The sequence below is a fragment of the Balaenoptera acutorostrata genome, chromosome 9 (genome assembly GCF_949987535.1).
Source record: "Balaenoptera acutorostrata chromosome 9, mBalAcu1.1, whole genome shotgun sequence".
Taxonomy (NCBI): domain Eukaryota; kingdom Metazoa; phylum Chordata; class Mammalia; order Artiodactyla; family Balaenopteridae; genus Balaenoptera; species Balaenoptera acutorostrata.
This window is the reverse complement of record NC_080072.1, coordinates 98,364,700-98,388,027: the sequence shown is the minus strand read 5'-3', so window position 1 is coordinate 98,388,027 and position 23,328 is coordinate 98,364,700. Positions and strand designations below refer to the sequence as shown.

The 23,328-nt window shown below is 54.0% G+C and overlaps 1 protein-coding gene across 1 annotated transcript; it reads left to right on the top strand.

The window, feature by feature from the left end:
* Window positions 1-14,178, top strand: SCN2B (sodium voltage-gated channel beta subunit 2). The gene is made up of 4 exons (XM_007196582.2): window positions 1-246; window positions 8,856-9,022; window positions 9,328-9,538; window positions 10,228-14,178. Exons 1-4 carry the CDS (start codon window positions 177-179, stop codon window positions 10,425-10,427), a joined length of 648 nt encoding a protein of 215 aa, XP_007196644.1. The 5' UTR covers window positions 1-176; the 3' UTR covers window positions 10,428-14,178.
* Window positions 14,179-23,328: the final 9,150 nt, after the last annotated feature.

The window sequence follows — 23,328 nt, the reverse complement described above, 5'->3', positions numbered from 1 at the left end:
CATACAAGCCGGCCATATTAGAGAGATGGAAATAAAGCTTCCTTAATGTTGTATGTGTCTTTGAAGTACATCCGTGCATTTTTCTTTTAGCATCTAACCATTCCTCCCCTGTAGCCCTCGGCCCCTCAAATCACCCTCTCCCCTATCCCACCCGACTAACATCTCAGTCTCTGAAAATGCACAAAGATGCCTGGCTACCTCGCCCTGCCTTCAGTCTCACGGGGCTCAGTCTCTTTTTCTCTTTGGGTAAGTTAGACTGCACATCTGCATGCTCCTGAGGGTCCAGAAGTGCAGCCGCAACAGGAGGAGGATGGGGGCCGGGGGCAGGAAAGAAGACATCGCTTGAGCCTCCCTTCGGCGTTGTCCTTGGGAAGGGAGGCACAGGGATGGGGGGAGACGTGGCTGGGGACTGCATAACGCTGGGACGACTTGGTCGCAGAAATGTTGGGTCAGGGGATCTGAGTGTTCCTCGGAGGTGTCAATTGTCAAGGGAGGTGATTTTTCTTTGGATTTCCCTGAAATGGACGTATGTGGGGGGGCTGGGGGCGGAGGGTAGGCTGATGTGCAGAGCCTCTTCATGGATTTTTTCTTTTAGCTGCTACAAATCTCCTGGGACTTAATGCTCCCTTACGGGGCTTCTTCTGTGAACCCTGATCTTTGGAATCTGGTGGATTTAGGATATCAGAAAAGAGTGTACGGGGGAGTAGGGGGGCAGAAAGTTGAGTCTGGGTCTGGCTTCCTGGAAATCTGTACCACCGATTTGTTGCAGTGTGTGGAGGCGTAGGTGGGAAGCAGGCTTGAGGAATGATCTCTGCATTGGGAAGAGAACGGCTGAAGCAGGCACTGATGGAGAAGCTCTCTGGCTTGGGCCAGATGGAGTGGAGGAGGGGTCAGGTGAAGGGATCAGAAAAAAAAAAAAGAAAGAAAAGGAACACATGAGTGTGGTTGTGGCCCTTTGGATCATGTCTCCGAACTGTCCAGCCCCACCTTGCAGACTGTCAAGAGATCCAAATGCTAATTTCATACATGGCCGCTCATGGACTTCCTGGTGGGTAGGTGGGCTAGGGAGTCACTTGCGAGCCTGCTTTATAGGTAGTTTCCTTCTTGCTCTTAAACTTACTCATTGCTGGCATAGCAATTGAGGATCCAGTCCAACGGCTGTCAGTGAGAATACTCCCCATCCCAAAGTCTCTCTCTCACTCCTTCTCTCCCTCTTTTTCTCTCCTTCTCTGGCATGCTGTGCTGGATATTGGGCAGGAGTGCTAGAGACAGCCCAGGGCCCCCTGACAGCTAACACGATAAGGCCTATGAGCTTTGCTGAGTTACTGAACATATTAACAACACAGCAGGAGCGTTAGGGAAGCGCAGGCACTAGAGACAGCATGAGCCTTGGACTCGATCTGGGTTTAAAGCCACCTTTGTCATTTACTTCATACTATCGGCAAGTTACTCCCCTCTGAGCTTCAGTTCTTTCCTGGGTGAACTGGAGAATACCTACTGCCTGCGTTTTTTGTGAGTCTGGCACATAGCAAGTGCTCAATAATAGCTAGCCTTTATGAACTCTTTTCACGTGCCCACGAGCTGTGTATCTTGTTTAGTCCTCACGGCAATTGGTTACCGTATGGGGCAGATACATTATGATCCTCACGTTACAGATGAGGAAACAGGCACAGAGAAGTTAAGTAACTTGCCCAATAAGGTCACAGTAGTTTAAGGGGAGCCGAGATTTGAACCCCTGGTTGTCTGACTTCACCCCATTCTTTTTTTTTTTTTTAACATCTTTATTGGAGTATAATTGCTTTACAATGGTGTGTTAGTTTCTGCTGTATAATAAAGTGAATCAGCTATACATATACATATATTCCCATATCCCTTCCCTCTTGCATCTCCCTCCCTCCCACCTTCCCTATCCCACCCCTCTAGGTGGTCACAAAGCACGAGCTGACCTCCCTGTGCTATGTGGCTGCTTCCCACTAGCTAGTTATTTTACATTTGGTAGTGTATATATGTCCATGCCACTCTCTCACTTCGTCTCAGCTTACCCTTCCCCCTCCCCGTGTCCTCAAGTCCATTCTCTATGTCTGCATCTTTATTCCTGTCCTGCCCCTAGGTTCTTCAGAACCATTTTTTTTTTTTTTAGATTCCATATATATGTGTTAGTATACAGTATTTGATTTTCTCTTTCTGACTTACTTCACTCCATATGACAGACTCTAGGTCTATCCACCTCACTACAAATAACTCAGTTTCGTTTCTCTTTACGGCTGAGTAATATTCCATTGTATATATGTGCCACATCTTCTTTATCCATTCATCTGTCAATGGACACTTATTGCTTCCATGTCCTGGCTATTGTAAATAGAGCTGCAATGAACATTGTGGTACATGACTATTTTTGAATTATGGTTTTCTCAGGGTATATGCCCAGTAATGGGATTGCTGGGTCGTACGGTAGTTCTATTTTTAGTTTTTTAAGGAACCTCCATACTATTCTCCATAGTGGCTGTATCAATTTACATTCCCACCAACAGTGCAAGAGAGTTCCCTTTTCTCACACCCTCTCCAGCATTTATTATTTGCAGATTTTTTGATGATGGCCATTCTGACTGGTGTGAGGTGAAACCTCATTGTAGTTTTGATTTGCATTTCTCTAATGATTAGTGATGTTGAGCATTCTTTCATGTGTTTGTTGGCAATCTGTATATCTTCTTTGGAGAAATGTCTATTTAGGTATTCTGCCCATTTTTGGATTGGGTTGTTTGTTTTTTTGCTATTGAGCTGCATGAGCTGCTTGTATATTTTGGAGATTAATCCTTTGTCAGTTGCTTCATTTGCAAATATTTTCTCCCATTCTGAGGGTTGTCTTTTCGTCTTGTTTATGGTTTCCTTTGCTGTGCAAAAGCTTTTAAGTTTCATTAGGTCCCATTTGTTTATTTTTGTTTTTATTTCCATTTCTCTAGGAGGTGGGTCAAAAAGGATCTTGCTGTGATTTATGTCATAGAGTGTTCTGCCTATGTTTTGCTCTAAGAGTTTTATAGTGTCTGGCTTTACATTTAGGTCTTTAATCCATTTTGAGTTTATTTTTGCTTCACCCCATTCTTAACCACTGAATTCTACTGCCCCCAATATTTAAGAAATGATGCTGCTATAGTAACAATAATTTGGATCAAAGAATCTTAAGTACAGGCAAAAAGAGGGGAGTTGGGTGAGCGACCAGTGTACAAGGAAATGAGGATGGAGGACAGACAACCTCTTTGGGGAGTTAGGGAGAGCTTCCTGCAGGAGGGAGAGCCTTATCTAAGTGAAGAAAGCAAGGGGGCTCGGGGACCAGGACCAGGGTGTTGCTTAGAGGAAGATGGAATCTAGGGTGAAGAGGTCAGGGTATGGGGGCTGTGAGGCAGTGGTGGGAGGAAGCTAAAGCCTCTGCAAACCTGGATGGGGGGAGGGTGCAGGAGTAAGGACCTTGAACTTGAACTTGATTGGCGCTGTGATGAGGCATACCCTGGTACTCCAAGGCAGAGGGCTCAAGTGGACAATGGAACCTTGGTGGTTGTAGCAGCATCAGTCCCCAAGATGGAGGGATGTCACAAGTGACAAGGGAGGGGGCTGAGACAGGGCCTGGGTTTGTGAGGATGACTACAGAGCTGACAAAGGGACAGGGGACAGCTGGCCAACCTGCTGTACACATGACAGAAGCACATGAGACCAGTTTTCAGTTAGATGCAATCCAAATGATTGGTTTTCCTTAGAGTTTTTCTCAAAACTCTTGGCTCCATGGTCACTGGCCTGGTTACCAAAGTCTGGGTTATGTTAGGCGAGGCTTAGAAAGTGGAGTCTGGTCCTCACTCAAGCCCACTGCACACGGACACACAGGGGAAAACGCCTTCCCTTCCCTCTACAGACTTTTATCGAGTGCCCACTGTGTGTCACATGCTGTTCTGGGTCCAGGGATGCCAAGATAAATAAGAATCAGCTCCCCAGAGTCTCCCGAGGGACTAGGGAACATAAACAAAAAATAGTAATGCAGCACCCCGGTGCTGTTAGCAGCTAACCTCTGGTGGGGGCTGACCATGTGCCAGGCACTGCTGTGAGCTTTATGTTTTAGTATTCAATCCTCACAACAGCCCCAGGAGGTAGGGCCTATTGTTGTCTCCCATTTTACGGATGAGGAAACTGAGGTGCTGGGAGGTGAACCATCTTTCGCAAGATCAGACCACAGTTCTAGAGCGCTGGTCTTGGCCACTATGCCATTCTGCCTCCTGGTCTGGAAGTGACAGAAACCTCCCGGTCTGGGGAGAGGGCATGGGCACTGGAGAAGCTGCCACGGGGGCGATGCCTTGTTAGCTGGGATCTGCGGGGTAAGCAGGAGGGCTCAGGGGCAGCAGGGTGAATGAGCTTCCCAACTTGCAGCAAAAACACGTGCAAAGGCATGGAGGAGTGGGAGAAGGCGGCGTTTTCAGAAAAGTAAGAACTCCAGGGTCACTGGAGTGGTGGAAGCGTGAAGGGTTGGGAGCAGGACAGGAAATGAGGCTGGGGTGCTGGATGGTCCCAGATGGCAAAGGGCTCAGAAGCCCAGGAGCCTGGACGAGATCCTGTAAGCAGCAGGGAGCCAATGGCGATTGGGGGTGAGGGGTGACAAGGACAGGTGCTCTCCTGGCTGCATGGGGGTGGCCTGGCCTGGGAGGGAGACCTGAGGCGGTGGGTCTGAATGGTAAGGCAGCCCAGGAGTTGGGCTGCGTGTCACAGTCACTTGGGAGGCAGGGGCTGCCCTGGGACACAGCGTGCTCCAGAAGGGTGGGGACTAATTTCTCTGCTTAGACAAACTCCGTTCTTTTTTTTTTTAACCAAGAAGAAAATTAACCTACCTCATAGGTTGCTGTAGGGTTGGAAAGAGGCGTGAAGAGAATTAACTTCTAGTCTCTGTAGGAAATAGTGTTTGACAGGAGATGAGCAAATTTTTGTGATCTCTGCAAGACGGGCCAGTTAGAAAAGTATATGACATGGGGCCTGAGGTGCCCAGATACGCCTTAGAGAGAGTGAGGGGGCCTGGGCACCGGTGAAGTTTTGGAACTGAGCTCAAAAGTCACATCCTTACGGTACCCTTGTTGAATCATTTCCTTTCTGTGGGTTGGAGATCAGAGACTCAGGCTCCAGACCTGGTCCCAAAGGGGACAACCAGGAAGACTGTGAGCCCCCCTTGTATGGAGGTTCCTTTAAAGAAGACCATTCCCCTCTGGCCAGCCTGACTGGCTGGGGGCTGACATGGGGGCCGGACCTGCCATGTAGACAGCAGGAGGACTGAGCCCTGCGACCCCTTGGAACAAAAATCACCCCCTCACCCAGCCTCCACCCCTCAAGCTGCTGTCTAGAGCCTGGCAGCCTGGCAGCCTGGGTTCCAATCTAGCTTTGTCACTTACCAGCTGTGAACTTGGGCTATTCATTTACCTTCTTTGTGCTCCATTTCCTCACCTGGAAAGTGGGGGTGATAATAGGGCTGTTGTATTAAATGAGGTGATATCTGTAGGGTATGTAAACAGCGCCTGGCACACAGTAAGCACCTTGTTGTTACTATGAAGTCCTTTTGTGGCCCTAGCTGTGGATTCGGCTAATTTCCTGAAGCAGCAGAGTTCATCAGGAGCCCAGGATTTTGCTCACAACTCTGTCCTCGTTGCATGATGATTTCCTCATCTTTAATGAGGGCCTGGATTGGTGAAAGGCCTAAGGCCCTTGCCCTGAGCTGGGACCCTGGGAGACCTCAGGTGGAAGTGGGCGCTGTACTGGGAGCCAGGAACCGTGATTCGGGACCCGGCTTGTCCCTACCTGCTGTGTGTCTCTCTCAGGCCTCACTTTCTTCGTTGGTAAGGTGATGGAGCTGGATCTACAGTTCCCGAGGTTCCCCCTGCTTTGGTGGCTCTTGTTCCTCTCTCTGCAGTTGGGACTTGACGGTTGACCTCTCTGACCACTAGAGGGCACATGTGTCCGCCTGGTGCCTCCTGCAGGCCGCGCCATAGGGATGCGGGGAAGGACCCGGATTGCACCTCTCAGTCTGCCCCCCTCCTGCTGGCCAGAAAAGGCCCCTCACTCCCCAGGGCCCTGCCCTCCCGCACAGCAGAGTGCTAGCTCCTTCAAGATGGAGGGAGCTCCTGGTAGGGTTCAAGTTCTGTCTCTGGAGTGATGTTGTGGCCTGGGGCGGGACAGAGGCAGGGGTGGGTCAGCCAGATGTGTGGGACCTACTTCCTAATGCCACTTGGAGGCTCCTTTTGCTCAGGTGCCCTGGGAAGGTCGCCGAACCTTCCCAGGGAAGGTGCTAGGGAAGCAAGGTGTTCCTGGGATGTGAGGTAAGCTCAGGACACGGCCCTGCCGGGCTCCTTCCCTGAAGATACCTCCGCCTCTGCAGAGCGGGGGCGGAGATGGCATTTTCAGCACACCTCCTCCTAGCCTGGCGCTGTGCTCAGTGCTTTCATAACGCTGTGAGAGTGAGGAGATAGGAACTGGGCTTTGTTCTCCTGGGGGTGCCGCTCAGCCTCTCCAGTTCCTATTTCCCTGCTGAGCACTTGAGCACACCTGGAAGCCTGGCCTTGCAGGTGGGGCCGTGTGCCTGTGCCTCTGTCTAGGGCTGGGTCCTGACCTCCCTGGCCAGCAGTTCAGAGCGTCTCCTGTTCTTAAGTCCTGCCTACTGGCCCTGGCCACTCATCCCAAGGGACGAGCTGAGTGGAAGGACTTTGCTATCCCTGCTTCCAGGCTGCAGTGCTGCTGCCCCTGGGGTGGGGCCGGGCAGCTTTGCACAACGAAATCTTTTGCAAAACGCGAGCCCTGTGCAATCCGGGGGAATTCCAAGGGGCTGCCCTGAGGGGTCAGGCTCCAAGGTGCCCCTGCCGGGAGACTGCCCCAGAAGCCCTTCCTGCTTAGGGGGCGGAACCTGAGGACAATTTAGGCTACCCTTTGCCTTATTTTTATTTTGTATTTTTTTTTTTGGCTGTGCCTTGAAGCTTGCGGGATCTTAGTTCCCCGATCAGGGACTGAACCCTGGGCCACCGCAGTGAAAGTGCCGAGTCCTAACCACTGGAGCGCCAGGGAATTCCCCTACCCTTTGCTTTACATATTTTATCTTATTTAATTATTACCATAACCCCAGGAGGTAGGTATCATCAGCTGCGTTTTACAGAGGACGGGCCTGAGGCTCAGAAGAGGGAGGAACTTGCCCATGTTCTCCCAGCCGACAGAAGGCAGAGCTGGGATTGAACCACGTCTAATGGGGTCTCCGTGCCTCCTAGCTGCCCCCTGCCGCCCCCTAGTGGCTTCTCTCACTCAGAAGAATAGTGTCCTAGTCCTGGCCTAACGCTGGGACCTCAGCTCTCTCCAGTTGCCCCCTTGATCACTCTGCTGATTGTGTTCCGATGTGTGATGCTCATTCCAACCGCTGGAACTTTCCTCTTGATGTTCTGCTGCCTTGGATTCCTTCAAAATTTCAAATGGCTCACTCCTTCACTTTAGTGGGGGGGCCACCTACAGGGCACCGCTCGGAGCAGCTTTCCCTGAGCACCCGATGTCAAACACACCCTGCACCTTGCTTTATTTTTTACAGCCCTTGCCTGTGAATCAATACCTAAAGTTACATCATTTCTTTTCCCTGTTAATGTCTGTCCCCCTCCCTAGAATATAAGCTCCATGTTACAGTACCTCTGCCTGCCTCCATCATAGCAATAATCCCTGGGGCCTAGACTGAGTGCCTGGGGCACAGGAGGTGATTTATAAATATTTGGTAAATGAGTGAATGAATGATTGATACTGAGCATTACTGCTTCTCCTTTATAAAGAATATTCATCTCTTGGGATGAGGCTTTGACCATATTGGCAGAGAAGTTTAGAATTCAGCCCAGGGCTAGGGTGAGGTGAGTGCAGTGCCCAGGGTGCAAAATTTAAGGAGGTGTTTGCATGACCCTGAGGGTGGGCACCCCCTTAAATCTCGTGCCCAAGGCTTTCTGCCCCTCTGTGGGCAGGGGGTGGGATGGGCACTGCAGCTTCAGCTGGGAGGGCTTTGGCTCACTCCCCTCACCCTAGCCTCTGCCCTGCTTGGAATGTCAGTGTGGGCTGGGCCTTCTCAGGCCACACACCCAGGGCTCCTGGACCAGGTCCAGCGCTCCCCAGAGGATTCTGCACCCTGCTGTCCCTGCAGCCTGTATCAGCTCCTTGCCGTGGTGTGTCCAGGCCTGGCATCTCCAAAAGGGACTCCTGTCCTTGTAGACCCATCAGTTGATCACTTCGAATTGTGCCTATTCTTCTGGGGCATCTCTTCCTTCCCGTTACTCATCTGCCGTCCCTGCCAGGAGCCTGAGGAAGAGAAGGGGGCTGGGCCGGGCTGGACTGGGCATACGGCTTGACTCTGCCCTGCGGTAGAGAGAGCGAGGCCTTCTGAATCTGCATCTGTCCTCAAGGCTGCCTGCCCCCAGGGGACACTGCAGCTTCAGCTGGAAGGGCTTTGGCTCAGCCGAGATGGTTGAAAGTGGCGGGAAGATGGGGAAACCGAGGCCAGCACTGTGCAGCCCCTTGTTCAAGCCGTCAGGTGGCCATGACAGGCCTGTGGCCGGACAGCCAGGTGGAGGGAAGGCTTGAGGCCATCTGTCTGTCCCTGGCTTGACAGACGATGTGGTCTCTCTCCACCCGAAGGGCCACATCAGTTACCGCTTAGGAGCTTTGCCCACCCCACTCCACCCCACCCCCTAATTTCAGCCATAAGGGACCCAGCCAGCTGTCCTAGCTCTGCTCCGCTCCGCTCCCCACCAGGTGCACAGGCTTTTGCCCCCTCCCTGGCCTTGTCTGCCAGAATCCTCACCAGCTTGTGGCTTTGTCCACAGTGCCACCAGGGAGGAGCATGGAAGTCACAGTACCTACCACCCTCAACGTCCTCAATGGCTCTGATGCCCGCCTGTCCTGCACCTTCAACTCCTGCTACACCGTGAACCACAAACAGTTCTCCCTGAACTGGACTTACCAGGAGTGTAGTAACTGCTCCGAGGAGATGGTGAGTTCTCAGATGGAGGCAGGGGTGGGGGAGGCAGGAGCCCCACAGCGTGAAGCTCCCCTTTCCCACCACCTGCCCCTGCACTGTACCAAGACCCTAGCATACCCTGGTGGGCTATCTGCTCCTGAGGGCATTGGCAGAGGTGTGCTCTCGTGCCTGGGTGGCCCTGGGAGGGTGGCAGAGATCTAGAGGTGACTGCCTCTCTTCCAGGTAAAAGGGGGCATGGGAGGAGGGACATCCTGCTGTCCTTGCAGCTCCTTGCTCATCCAGCCCCCTATCCTGTCCCTCGCCTCCTGCCCCCCCAGTTTCTCCAGTTCCGCATGAAGATCATTAACCTGAAGCTGGAGCGGTTCCGAGACCGCGTGGAGTTCTCAGGGAACCCCAGCAAGTATGACGTGTCAGTCACACTGAGAAACGTGCAGCTGGAGGATGAGGGCACCTACAACTGCTACATCATGAACCCACCCGACCGCCACCGCGGCCACGGCAAGATCTATCTGCAAGTCCTCATGGAAGGTGAGGGGCTGCTGGGGGGCCCTGCCCGTTCCCACCCAGCTACTCTCCAGCAGGACTAGCTGGGGCTCCTTGGGAGAGGCTGTGCCCTCCTGAGGGGTGGGAGCAACAGCATGTGCTGGGTGGTAGGCATCTGTTTTACTCCTTCCAGTCCTTGAGGACTATGTCTCAGAGAGTCCTGATGATGCTATCCAGCATGATCACGATCTTAAGAATCCCAAGAGCAGCTTTCATTTATTGGACACTTGCTATGTCTCAGTTATAGCTAGGGCTAAACTCTCCAGATGCAATATCTCACTTCATCCTCATACAACCCTATGAGGGAGGTACTATGATTATTCCCATTTTACAGATGAGGAAACTGAGGCTATGTAAGGTACCTAAGGTCACACAATTAATAAATAGTACAATCAGGACTCAAATTGGGTCCATTTGACCTCAAAGTCCATCCTCTTGGATACTGCATTATATTGCCCTCCCCTGGGGCTTTTAGGTGCCCTGGGATTATGGGGTGGGTGGGGCGCTTAGAGGTCCATGGCCTGGGTTGATTTCTGGCTTTGACTAGAGTGCTTTCCACAGAGGAGAGTAAAGTCAGGACCACCCCACACCTACTGCAGGGAGCAGGGGCCAGTGGACGAGGCTCCCTTTTCCAGCCCTAGGGCTCAGCGGGTCTGTTTCCTCTCCTTCTCCAGAGCCCCCTGAGCGGGATTCCACTGTGGCCGTGATCGTGGGCGCCTCCGTCGGGGGCTTTCTGGCTGTGGTCATCTTGGTGCTGATGGTAGTAAAGTGCGTGAGGAGGAAAAAAGAGCAGAAACTGAGCACGGATGACCTGAAGACGGAGGAGGAGGGCAAGACGGATGGAGAGGGCAACGCGGACGATGGCACCAAGTAATGGGCGGGCGGCCGGCCCTGCAGCCCCTCCCTTGCGTCCTGTCTCCCTCCCACTCTCCGCCCTGCACAGTGTGCCCCCGCCTGCCCTCTCTTGGTGTGCTTCTCTCGAACCAGGACCCCAGGGCTGACCTGGGACCTCCTGAACCCCTCCCTTCGTATCTGCCACCCTGCACCAAGAGAGACTCACCTCTCTTTGATTCGAGAAACCTGCCCTGGCGTCTGGGATGTGTGGGCCCCGGGGGGAGGGAGAAGCGGGCTCAAAACTGCCAGCCTCTGAGAAGAGGCAGGAGGCCTGTGGGAGGGGCGCAGAGAGAGAGGGGGAGGGTGGGCAGTGGAGGAGGAGGAGGCCAGCTGTCCAGCCTGCCCAGTGCGTGCACTGGTCTGGTGGCGGCTTCAGAGGGGACCTGCAGGTGGGACGGGGCTCTGCTGGCTGCCTCTAGAAGGCCTGGGGCGTGGCGTGCCTCTGCTCCCCGAGCCGCTCCTGGCCCTGGGCAGCCTTGTCATGGGGGTGATGGGTTCCTATAACTTGGGGGTGTGTTGAAAGGATGACCGTGCGTTTCCTGGGCCTTGAAGGGAAGGAAGCTGGAGGCAGCTGGAGACAAGCCTTGGCCCAGGGAGCTCTGCTCTCACCTTTCTCCTTCGATAGCTGCTACCACAGAAGCCTCTGGGTTTCTGTTGGCTTGCAAAGCCCTTGGGATTTTTGTCAAGAAAAGTACCAAAGGGCTGCTGAGCTAGGCCATGGGGGGCGGGGAGTCGTGTTTCTCCAGGTGGTGGTCATTTTTCACCGCAGTTACCCACTAACAGGAGACAATTGCAAAGTTAGCTGAGGGACGAGGGGCTGGGGGCTCCGTTGTAAAGTGGAGTTCAAGGTTGACTGCCTTCTCCCCCAGGGTGGCCGCCATCACCTGGGCCAGGAGCAGCTGAGGTGCGGAGATAAGGAGGGAGGGGGTGGGAGCCAGTCAGAGGAGTAGGTGTGCAGAGCGGGGGCCTCGCTGGGGCTTCTGTTCAGACTTTCCCCGTTACCCTCAGCAGGGTTTCATCTGGCTTCTGGCCCCGAGGGAAGCATGAGGGGAGCCTTGTAGCCTCTGAGATCCTGTGGCCATGTCACATCTGGAGCCATGTCACACCCTCCCCTGCCCCGACAGCTCTCTCTGGGGGGGAGGAAAGTAGCATTTGTGGGGAGCCAACTTTCACTGCCATTTTACTCACATGAAGAGGGAATTGCTCAAGCCTCAGGAGCGGGAGAGAGACAGAGAGAAACTGCCTTGGAAGATCCTCAGAGATCAGCTAGCCAAGTCACCCATACTACAGACTGGGAGACTGAGGTTCAAACTCACAACCGAGGGGCCTGCTTCTCCTCTGGTTCCTCAGTCTCCAGTTTGGATGAACAGAGCCACACTTTGCCCAGTGGGAGGGGCCTCTGCAGACAGGGAGATGAAGGAGATGAGGAGAGGGAGGTGAGCTCCTCCAGCCCTGCTCACCTCCCCGGAGCCCAGCCCCTCCAGGCTGTGACTGAGGCAGGGATGGGGTTATGGGAGTGGGAGGGCAGAGCTGCTGGAATGCCCCACGCCCACCCCAGGCTGACCCTCTGCAGCACTTCCCAGCCTTTCTCAGAGCTCAGGCCCTTCCCCGGGCTCAGGGGGTCAGAGCCCAGGGCAGGAGTCTGGGGAAAGGGGGTAGAGATGGGACTCTGACAGCTTCTGGGACACCTCTCTGCCTCTGCCCAGCACATGGCCTTTCTGGGGAGAGAGCAATAGCATACAGGCGATTCAGTTTAATTCCCTTCAATTCAACATCCATTTATTGAGCATCTCCTATGTGCCAGGCACTGGGCCAGGTACTGGGGATGCACACAAAGCCATAACAGAGCTGGGAACTGCTAGGTCAGCACTGTGGGGACCAAGATGAATTTTTTTTTGGTGCATCTAATTCCACCTCTGCAGCCACTGCTTCCAGGGCTGGAGTAGGAGAAAAAGGAAGAGATTCCAGAATCTGGGCCCTGGGAAGGGAGGAAAGGAAGGAAAGAGGGAGGATACAATAGGGAAGAGGGTGAGAGGCCAGACAGAGTGGGCACAGGGTGGAGGGTGGGCAACCAGCCTGAGAGCTCCTGGGTGGGATGAATCCAGCTCACCTGGAAATTCTAACTCATCAGTACCTAACTGCCAATCAACACACTGCCAATGGGGGTGGGCTAAGCCCCCAGGATGCCTGGGGTGAGTGGACATTGCCCATCCTTGGAGCCAACCAGCTGAGAGGGGAGAGATGGGTAGTGGGCACCCTCCTTCCAGCTGAGACCAAGGGTGGTTGTAATAACATGTCTGCAGCTTGCAGATTTCACTTTTTGGCAACTTCTTAAGTGCTCTCCTCTTCCAGGATGATTGAGGATCTGTGTGGATGCTGGGAACTTTTCTTTTTCCCGGACTCATAACATTTAGGGAAATTGTTTGCAAGATTCCCTAGGTTTATTCCAAGAAGTCCTAACTCTCTATAAAGAAGCCCAAGACTTCTGGGTTCCTTCCTTTCTCTGCCCTGACCTAGAGGGTCCTAGGGAGAGCAACGCCTCTCCAGGGGCCTCAGGCGCCCAAGCAGATGGGGGTGGGCCAGGAACCACCTTTGTCTCAGGTACCCATCCTCATATGCACTTTCTGCCCGAGCCTCTTAGAGTCTCTTCCAGAGGCCTCATAGAGCTGCCTCCCCCAGGGCAATGAGGCTGGGAACAAAATGGGGCTTCTGTGAGTAGAGGTGGGAGACTGGTGAGATGTTTCCACAGCACCCTGCTTTCTAGTGTATACCTCTTCCTGCACCGTGGGGCTCAAGCCCTACTTCTGGCTGCATGTTCCCATCACTGCGCTCTGCTGGGTTCAGTCTGCTGGTTTTCTCAACTGTCTCTGCCTCTCCTGTTCTCTTGGAACCCCCTATCTGTCCCTTTCTCCTAATTAAGGGCCCCTGTAAAGAGAGATGGGCTGGCCAACCCATGGGATTTAGCTTATAAGAACAAAGCACATTTTTTTCAGGACTGAAATGCCTTGAGGTGCCTTGGAACTGGCTTTGGAAATAGCTATCTGCCCCCTAGCTCTGGACTAATCACAGTTATTCCCAATTTATAAAAAGGAAAAGCTGGATCCATATTTCTCCCTGTGAGTCTCCTTGGTGAGGTTGGGCTGGTAAGTATTTGCAAGGTCAGGTTAAGCAGATGGACAATTGAAAATACTGGCCAGGTCCAAAAGACAGTCCCAGGCCATAGGAATGGCTTGGTGCAATTGGAACGGGTGATGAATGGAGAAATTTTTCTTCCTACATACGTCTTAAGGATAGACAGCCTGTGTCTCTTGCTGTGCCTCTTGCTGATGTCTTCCTTTATTGAAGCTTGCTGATGCGTCTGTACATAGTCTATATATAGGTAGAGATATATTATATATACAAATATAAAACATCTCACTACATCCACCCCGAAAGTTACGTCGAGGGGGAAACAATCATTTCTCAGTGTTTTGAGTTGATTCACCAAAGGCAAATTATGGAATGTTCTTGTTGCTCTTTGTGCACTTGGAGGGGAAAACACAACTACTTATGCACTTTCTAGGATTTATGTGCTATGTGGTAATGGAAGAGGTGGTGGGGAGAGAAACTGAAATGGTCCTCTGTGACCCAACTGCTGTGGTGTGTCTGCTTTGGGGAGCAGACAGTTTCTGTTGCAGTTTGTCTCATTGCTTGGATTTATTGGCTGCAATAAACAGATGGTCTCCCCTGAACATCCCTTGAGTGTGACTTTTTTTCAGGGGTGCAGAGCGGGGCAAGTTGAGGCGGTGCCAGGATTGTCCCAGGGAGTCCTGTTGTTCCTTTCCTGGTGAGGCCATTGACACTGCTGGGTCCCCATCAAGGATGAGATCGTCCTGCTCCCCTCTTGTTAGATGTTTCCTCTTTTCCCCTCATTGCCTTCCCAGAATCCTGGCGGACTCCATCCACCTTGAAAGCACCCTGGGGCTAAACACCCACTTCTTGGAGGGCTCTTGGTTATTTCTGGAAGATGACAACCCTTTATGCCCCCCAAGGCTAACCGTCATGCCGATGTTGTCTATTCTTTCCGTGGTTGGATGGGCCATCCTTCCTGCCCCCTGTTTCTAAGCTGTGTCTGACTAGGCAGACATCTGTTTCATCTGCTCTGGGCTCAAGAGAAATAGCTGACAGCTGGTGCAGAGTCTGCCCTCATGCAACTTCACGGATGAGGGTGGCTGCAGGGAAGAATCAGGTCGCTCGTGTCCCATCTGCGAACTGCTCCATCCTAGTTACGTGCTGCTGAATCGGCCCTCAATTCAGGACCAAAGGCAACCACCTGGCCCAGGGGCTCTGCTCTCCCAGACAGCCCAGTCTTTTTCTCTCTTGCCTTCTGTTTTTGCATCTCTTTGCATTTTTCTCTTTCTTACACACACACCCACACACCCTTGCCTAGGAGGCTCACCCGATAAGAAAATCCCCAGCTTTCCGAATGCAAGGAAATGCTGAAGTGCTTGGTGTCTACTTTTCTCATGGTTTCTTTGTCATTTCTGCCTGCTCCCTGGTAACCCAGAGACCTTCGCCAGTGGTTTAGTGGTCAGATGCATTTTAGAATATTCTAGGAGTAGCCTAACATTCGTAGTCCTAATGCCGGCAGCTGCTACCCGAGAAAGAAGCCAGATAGAAGGTGGCAGCGTTGAACAGAGGTGGCTAGTATTTGACAGAACCAAAGGTACCTTGGTTTAAAAGGATGTCTGCCCTTGGAGCCCCTGAGTCCTTCCAAGGATGGGATATCAGAGAGGATGCTTCCCTACTTAACAGATAGGAAACTGAGGCAGGGGATGTGGACTCAGGTGCTGGGGATTCTGGCTGGTTCCTTCCGGGTGGACACAGCATCTAACTCAGTCCAAGGCTTTTCCCCCAGAACACTTGGAGGACACTTTGGAGCTGGGCCTGGCTTCTGGGAGGACTGGGTTTGGCTCAGGTGTCTCCCCTAAACTGATGTTTTGGGGCCCAGCCTGCTTGGGGCCTGGTGAGGTAGTTCTGATTGAGGAAGGAGCTGCCGTGTGCGGGAAGGGCTAGCTCCCACGCTGCAACTCAGAATTGCTCACCGGCTTCCTGTGTCCCCCACCTCAGGTGCTGGCGCCTCTCCATTCCCACCGCTCTTTTGCTTCCCGCTGGAGCCCCTGCGGGGCTCAGGCACAGCCATCGGCCTGCCCATGGTCGGCTGCCCCGAATAGTAGTCTGTATGCGGAGCCTCTCAGAGTCCCTAGGACAGGTTTTGAGGCCCAAAAGGAGCGGGGGAGGGGGAAGAGTAGATCTTTACAATATCAGAGACGGGAGGGATCCCGGAGACTACTTGGCCAAGTCTCCTGATTATCCTGAAGGGGAAACTGAGGACCAGATCGGGGAAGTGATTTGCTTAAGGCCACATGATGAGTCACGGACAATCCAGGATCACCCGGCTGGCTCCAGGCCGCCTGTTCCTCCCACAGCCCACACCCAGTCTGAGCCTAGCGCTCGGCATAGCTCGGCACAGCAGCCCACACCAGCCCAGGCTCCTGCCTGCCCCTCCCCAGTGGGCTTGAGTTGAACAAAAAGAGGTCCCCATGCTTCTTGTAAGGGCACAGTTTTGAAAGCTGAGGTTCAGAGAGGGAAAGTAATTCTCCCAAAGTCACACAGTAGGCTAATGACAGAGCTTGGTTTTAGTCGCCATTCCAAGTCCCATTCCACACCTCAGTAGAGTGCCTTTCCTCATGCTGGTTTGTATATGGTCCGTCTTAGGCCACTTGTCCCCCTCCCATCTTGCAGGTGTTGTGTCTAAAAAACTTCAGGTGAGAGGAAGCTGGGGCAGTGCCTGGTGGGATATGGGTTGGGCAGCTGGGTGCACAGGAGCGTGGGTCCCCACTGAGGTCTCCTGCCCTCCTCCTTTGGCACTTCAGGGGCTCAGAAGGTCCATGCTGGCAGGACTCTGCAGGCACTCTTCTCGGATGGCCGTGGTCAAATTGACCCTGAAGCCCGCCAGGTTCTAATCACTCCTGGCTGCCTGCTACCATGCTGATGTGCAGGGCGCCAACCACCTTTTAGGACAGGCTCCGGCCACCCAGTTGTTGAGAGTCCAGAGGGCCATGGGGAAGGAAGCTCATCTTAGAACTATATCCTGGCATCGTGACATGACCCATAAATTTGGTCTTAAAACAGATTAGCCTAGGACCCCACTCCTCTGCAGGGCTGAGGAGGCCTCTGTCTGGAAAAGGGAGAAAGACAGTGGGAGGGAGGTGGTGGGAGTAGATGAGTTGGGAGTAGGTAACCTGTAAAGCAGCTTCTCCTTTTCTCTGGCAATAATGACTTTGAGAGTCCACGAGGTGCTGGGAAGGGGGGCAAGTGGACACTGGGTGCTCAGCTTGGCTACTTTGGAGTCCATGAGAGGGGCTGTCCCTTACAGCCTTGGCCAAGTCACTTTTATCCCAACTGCAGCTGCCTCTGCTTCTCAACTGCGACAGATTCCCTGTAAACAGGTGGCATAAGGACTAGAACTGTTTGCCTCAACAGACTGAGACCCTCCTGTGGGCAAATGGGCAAAAGAAGGGGGTGTGTTCCTCCTGGAGGGGAAGTGTGTGTCACAGCTGATGGCTAATACAGCGGGTGGGGCTGTGGCCACAAGGAGAGGGATTCGCCTTGACCCATTCTGCCCCAGGGTGAAATATTAGGGCTGGCGGACAGAGGCAGATATTGATCCAATGGAAGTCAGAGCTGTGCAGAGGGTTGAGTTTCTCTGAGGTAATGAGCTCCCCATCCCGGAAGGTATTCAAGCATAGCTTGGGGGTGTTGTCGAGAAGATTCATATGTCAGGGCATACTTTTAGATGCTGTCTAAATTTACTGACAATGGCCCTCTGCAGCCCTCATTTTAGGATTCAAATGATAGAAGTAGGATTAACTCTTGCTTGCCTGAAGATAAACAGGACACATGAATGGGCAAACTCCTGTCCCTCTGCCTTGTTACTCAGTCACGCTCTACCCCCAGGCTGCCTCTGCACTCTTCTACCTGCTTGCCCTATTCATCTTTACCCGACTTAGCAATCGTGGTGGGGAGCCCCTATTCACAGTGAGAAATAGGCCAGAAGAGGGTGGAAATTTGGAGTTAGGAACCCTCAGGAACTTCTTTCCAAAGATCAGGCCAAGTCTAACTCGTATCTTTGGCCCTCCAGCTGGGGCAAAGCTTCCCCTGTCCTTCAACCAAGACTGTAGAAAATGCTGACAATCTTTTCAGCCTTCTCCTCCCTTCACCCTCCCAGCTTTGTCAAAGTCTTCAGCCTTCCCATCCTTGCCCCATAGCACGCTCACACCCTGTGGGCTCTCCACAGGAGCTGATGCTCTTGGGAAGGGCTGTGGGATGGGCGGGCTCATATCCAGCCTCAAAGGGTTTGGAGGGTGGGGCCGGGGTGGTGGCAGGGTGAGTGACAGTCGGCTAGACTAATCAGGATGACCACCATTTACTGAGTAGCTACTCTGCCTGGCCCTGAGCTCAGTATTCAATGTGTATCAGCTGACAGTACTCAGGACAACTCCCCAAATATGCATTCTTTTCTCACTTTTACAGATGAGGAGACCTGTTATACTAAGTTATGTGTACACTCAAGGTGACACAGTTAGAAAATAGCAGAGAATTCAAACCCAGGGTGGAGCGATGCCAAAGCCATCAATCACATCAGGCAGTGAATGGGAAAGGGCAGTGGACTGGCCTCTTGCGGCCCAGAGACCTAGGAGTGGGTGGGGGAAGGGTGACTGGGAGCCAATCTCAAAATGACCGTGGACAGCCAGAGATGGGCAAAAGTGTTTGGAAGCAGAGGCAAAGGTTTCGCAGTGGGTCTCTAACATCCACCTCCTGCCTGGCCTGGCCTCTGACCCCACAGCTCTGTGCAAACAGCTCTGGCCTCCCGCTGGCCACCCTCTCCTCTCCTGGTTTCTGAAAACCTATAAAACCTCTTCTTCACCTGCTGACCAGTTGTCTCCATCCCTACCCCTCCTCCTTGGCCTGTGTCTCACTCCAACTTCCCCAGGTTCCCCTTCATTCCAGGCAGACTCTCCCCTGCTCCCATGCTTCTTCCCTTCCTCTTGGCCATCTCTCCTGACCTTCTGCCCCTGCCATATCTCCTCTTCTACTCCACATCCTCCCTCTCCTCTCACTTTGCAAGATCCACTGCTCTCACACTAAAATGTTCACAGCGGATGGGACCAGAACACTCGGGGAGCCCTGCCTGGCGCTCTGCACCATTTTACGCTTCTGGTTTGGTCAGTCTGTCCCAGTGCCCAGTTCAGCGGCAGGACCAGGTCTACGGTTCCAGGAGGACATCTAGCCATTCAGCTGACTAGGCAGTCCCCCTACAATGAATGACAAACCTTCCCAATGCCTCCGACCCCCAGCCCTCCTGAGCCCCCATCCTCCCATGATGGACAAGCAGTGGGGCATGGTAATCCATGAAACACAGAGGTAAACACAGCTCTGGGGTGCTGGGTAGGGTGTCTGAGACCCTGCCATGGGGCTTCACGCCCTACCCCAAAGTGGCCCAGAATAAAGGGATGCCCAGGACTCACCCCATCTCTGAGCTGCAGTGAGGGAAGCAGACGCCTGCTCCTGGAAGGGGGCACATGCCCCTCTCCAGCTTGGGACTGTCCAGTGAGCATCTCCCTGGTCAGAATGTTTTAGCTCCCTCCTCCCTCTGCCCTCCTCCTCCCAGTGAGCTCATCTGTCTGGGGCTCCCCACCCCCTTTTGCCTGAAAGGATGTTTGGAAAGAACCTGGCAGAAAACAGAAAAAGAGGAAGGGAGGGATGGAGGAGGTGACTGCCTACCTGCCTGCGCCCAGAGCCCTCAGGGCAAGTGGAGATGGGCGAGGAGGGTTCAGGAAGAGTTCATTGCTACTCCAAGTCGCATGCGAGGTGGGCTGGGGAGCAGCGGGCAAGGTGGCCAGTACTGGTTCCTTGCTGGGCTGCTGAGCCACGTGCCTGCGGGTTGGTTGGGTGCATGCTGCCCTGTTAACCCCCTCAGCACCTGCCAGACTTCAGTGGCTGCTGAGACTGTGGCTGAGGCAAGTGAGCACCGAGCTGGAAGGCAGGAACGGTGAGTCGGGATGGGCAGGGAACAGGTGCATTAGAAGGAGGCTCCCAAACGCCTGGCCAGGTAGCATCCACCCAACCCCAACCCCAGAGGCAGAAGGATTTGGGAGCATTCAACTTTAAGTTACTGTATGCAGAGCATCTTGGCTCCTGCAGTTCCAGTGCCCTGAGGTTGGGGCCCTGTTTATAACTGGGTTATAAGCTCCTGGTGTCGATCTGAGTGATCTGAGGTCAGAGGGAGAGGGGCTGGGAGGTGGGGGCATTGCGGGGGGGTGGGGGAATCCCTGCAGAGCCCCCTCTTCTCTGCCTCTCTGAGCCGGGTCAGCGCGGCTGCTGGCCAGCTCCATTACCTGCAATGCCCCGACAGGAGCCGCGAGGGCTTATGGGGGAGGCGGAAAGGCAGGCAAGGGCAAGGGCAATAAGGGAGCCAGAGCAGGAGGAGGTTTCCTGCCAGGCTCTTATTACTTAGAAGGAACTCCTCTCAGAATAGCTCTGGAGACCTCACCGGAGCTCTCCCTTCCTCCCCTGCCAGGGTCTTGCCTAGCTTTCTGAGAATTGACAGGGGATGGAATCCTCCATCTACCCACCCCCGGTGGAGGTGGAAGGTGGGACCGCCCCCAGGGTTGAGTACCTTCCTGGGTAAAAGCATCTCCCGGAGGCTGGGAGCTGGAGCTCTGCCCCCATTTCTGCCCATGCCACTTCCCCACCACACACTGAACCTCATACCTGCGCTCCTTCCTAGCTCCCATCCTGCTCCCCGGAGGGCCGGGGTGGAGGTGGAGGGCAGGAACCGAGAGGCTTGCCTGGTCTCAGAGAGGACTGTTGGACTAACTGCTTCAAAGAACCTGAGCCCTCCCCCGCACACCCATCCCCCTGGAAAAATCTCCTTTCCCCTTAAATCTAGGCCCTATCTCCTCCCACCTGAGAACAGCTTCCTGGCAGCTCCTTGGCTCAGGGTCCAGTCCCTCTCTGCATCCCTGAAAACTTGCTCTTCAAGGTATTTCTGAGCCAGGCTGCCCAAGACCTGAGTGTGCAGGACCCCACCACCACGAATCCAGCCTGCTGGGCACAGCGGGAGGCTGTGTCCAAACCACCATCCTGCCCTCTAGGGACTTCCAGCAGGAGGAGGAGAAAGAGCCAAAGTGCCCGTCCTTCTGATCGATGGACAAAGGTTTTGAGAATTTTTGAGGAAAGTGCTCTCTAAATGTAGAATTCCTCTAGCCGCTAATGCATCTTTCAAGCACTTTTTCTGCCCAGCTGTGGAGCCCTCCTGATGTTCTTTAGAGGAAAGCTGGGGGTGTGGAGGGAGGGAATCAAATAATGGGGGAAGTTCTAATTCTGACTTTAAGAATCACTTTCTCTGTGACCTTGGGCCACACATTCTACCTCTCTGGGCCTGTTTCTTCATTTGGGAGGCGTGTGGGTTTCCTAAGGACCCTTCTGGCTCTAAGAATTGGTGAGAGCAGCGAGGCAGCTGAGAAGATGGAGGGCACGGAGGAAGTTGGCACCTTTTCGTGTCACCAGGGTCTAAAGATATCCAGGGAGTGCTGTCCCCTCCCTTCCCCTTTCTCTGGGCAGGGGTCACTTTCCTTCCTTTTGGCTCACCTCCTGTCTCAAATCAGCCTCCGGCTCTGAGAAACATGACCCCTGCTGTAAAAATAAAGTAGGCAGTGTGGATGTCTGGCCCTGTGGATCTAGTGTCTGGGGCCTCCTGGAGAAGGAGGGGGTAAACGTGCAAACTTGGAGACAGGAAGAGTCTTAGGCTTTTTAGGGCCACAGACCTCTTTGAGAATAACAAGAGCTAAAATGCACTGTGGGCTGACCCTATGCCTAGAGCTCTGTTAGCACTTTTACGTGTGATAGTATCTCATCCAGTCTTCATAGGTCCACATCTGATGTTTGTGAGGCCCGGGGCAACTGCATAAATGATAATTACATATATGTCTAAATATAAGTTATGAATCACGATAACAGAGTGTTAAAACTCATCTATTATCCTCCACCTTTGATGAATTTTCCTCAGTCTTCATTTTAAGGCCAAGCCCAAAAGCCATTCCCTGGCCCACTCTTCCCTGGTCTTGCTGGGACAGGGGCTCTCATGCATGCCTGGGAACCCTCCACCTGCATGTCAAGTGCCATCCACTTCCCACCCTCTGTAAACAGCTGCCCTTTGCCCACTCCCTTGGCCTGTGGGTGCACATCCGGCATGGGCAGCTCCTGAGAGGATTGACCCGGGGAAGAGGCCTGCTCGGAATCGGGTCATGTGAACAGGGAATTCCAGGGTCCCGGATGTTCGGAGCATGGTCTAGAAGGGGAGGTGTATAGACTACCCTCCCTTCTGTCCCAGGAACCACTTTTCCAGTGAGGAGGCGTAGGGCCAGAGGAGGGCCAGAGTGAGGCCCTCCAAACTCGGGAGCCCAGGGCTGAGGCCCCTTTGCCCAGGTCTAAGGGTGGCATCGCTCTTAACAATTGCATGAGGTGAATATCGTCACTTTCACCGTATTACAGATGAAGCTTCTGCAGAAGATTGCATAACTTGCTCAAGGTCATGCGACAATAAATGCTGGAGCTGGGACTTGATTCCCCAGTGCCTAACTCCAGAGCCCCTATACAACTCTCACAGCTATACTGAGCAAGCCTCTCTCCTGGAAAAAAAAGAGAGACATTCAGCATTTCCAGTACAATCTCAAGGGGTCCATGATCTCTGAAGCCCACCAGGGACCCCAGGTTAAGAAGGTGGGCGGTGCGGGGGGCAGTAGCAGAGGTCAGGCCATGAAGTGGGAGCAGGTTTCCAGGTCTGAACCAGCCTCAAGACAGGCAAAGGTTGGAGGGTCAGGACCTCAGACAGGACCTGTGGTGGCGGGAGGGGGCTGGGATGGTTGGGAAGCGGCTGCTGAGGAGGATATCAGACATGAGTTACCAAACCACCCCAAATAGCACTACTCACTTGTAACTCAAGAGGGTCTGGGAAAAAGCCCTTGGACCTGGCTGTGACCCCCAAGCCCAGAGGCCTGCCCTGGGCTCCTCGACCCCCACCCCAAAAGGGAGGCGAGGCCAAGGGAGTCTTCCAGGATTCTGAAGGACTCAGGACACCCTTGGAAGGGGGTAAAAGGGGAGGGTCTGAGGGGGTGGCCTAGGTGGGAAAAATGAGTAGTAGGGGCGCCGCGGGAGGGTGAAGCGGGGCTTGGACCCGATCGGTGGTGTCTGGCCGATTCCCTAACCAGGAGCATCATGATTTTCGAGGAGTCCATGAAGCCATGGGAGAGGATGGTGGGCGGTGGCGGGGGCGGTTTACGGCTGGAAGCCGGGTTCCCGGGACCCTGCACAGCGGGGCTACGCGAGGCTGCACACACGCGGGTCGGCGGCCGCGGCGGGCAAGTCCGCACACGCCCGCCGGCTGCTGCAGTGCTGGCTGCGGGCATCCGAGCGGTCCCTTCGCGGCCCCGGGGGAGGGAGCCGCTCCCCTACTCGTGTTCCCCAAAGCAGAACATCACAGCCTTCCAACACCCGAAAAGCTCCATCTCTACTCCTCCCCAAACTATCCTCCTAATTGGCAGCTCAGCGCACGGGGTGATGCGCGCGGCTGAGGGAGGCCCTGCAGTGCGAAGCCGCAGCCCCCCAGCCCGAGCCGGAGGGGAAGCAGGGGTGGTGGTGGCGGTTGAGGCGGGGGCGGTGCGGCAGGCTCCCGGGGCTCGGGGACCACGAGGCGGGGAGGCCCCGGGCTCCGCGGCGGCCACCGCCCCTCCTGCGGCTGGAGCGCTTCCAGAGCAGAGGAGCAGCGCCGCTCGCCT

What these genes read in the sequence shown, in the direction of transcription:
- SCN2B (XM_007196582.2), top strand. Translation starts at nt 177, where the DNA reads ATGCACAAAGATGCCTGGCTACCTCGCCCTGCCTTCAGTCTCACGGGG. An exon ending in GTAACTGCTCCGAGGAGATG is followed by an intron (nt 9,023 to 9,327) that starts GTGAGTTCTCAG and finishes CTGCCCCCCCAG; the next exon opens with TTTCTCCAGTTCCGCATGAA. An exon ending in TCTGCAAGTCCTCATGGAAG is followed by an intron (nt 9,539 to 10,227) that starts GTGAGGGGCTGC and finishes CTCCTTCTCCAG; the next exon opens with AGCCCCCTGAGCGGGATTCC.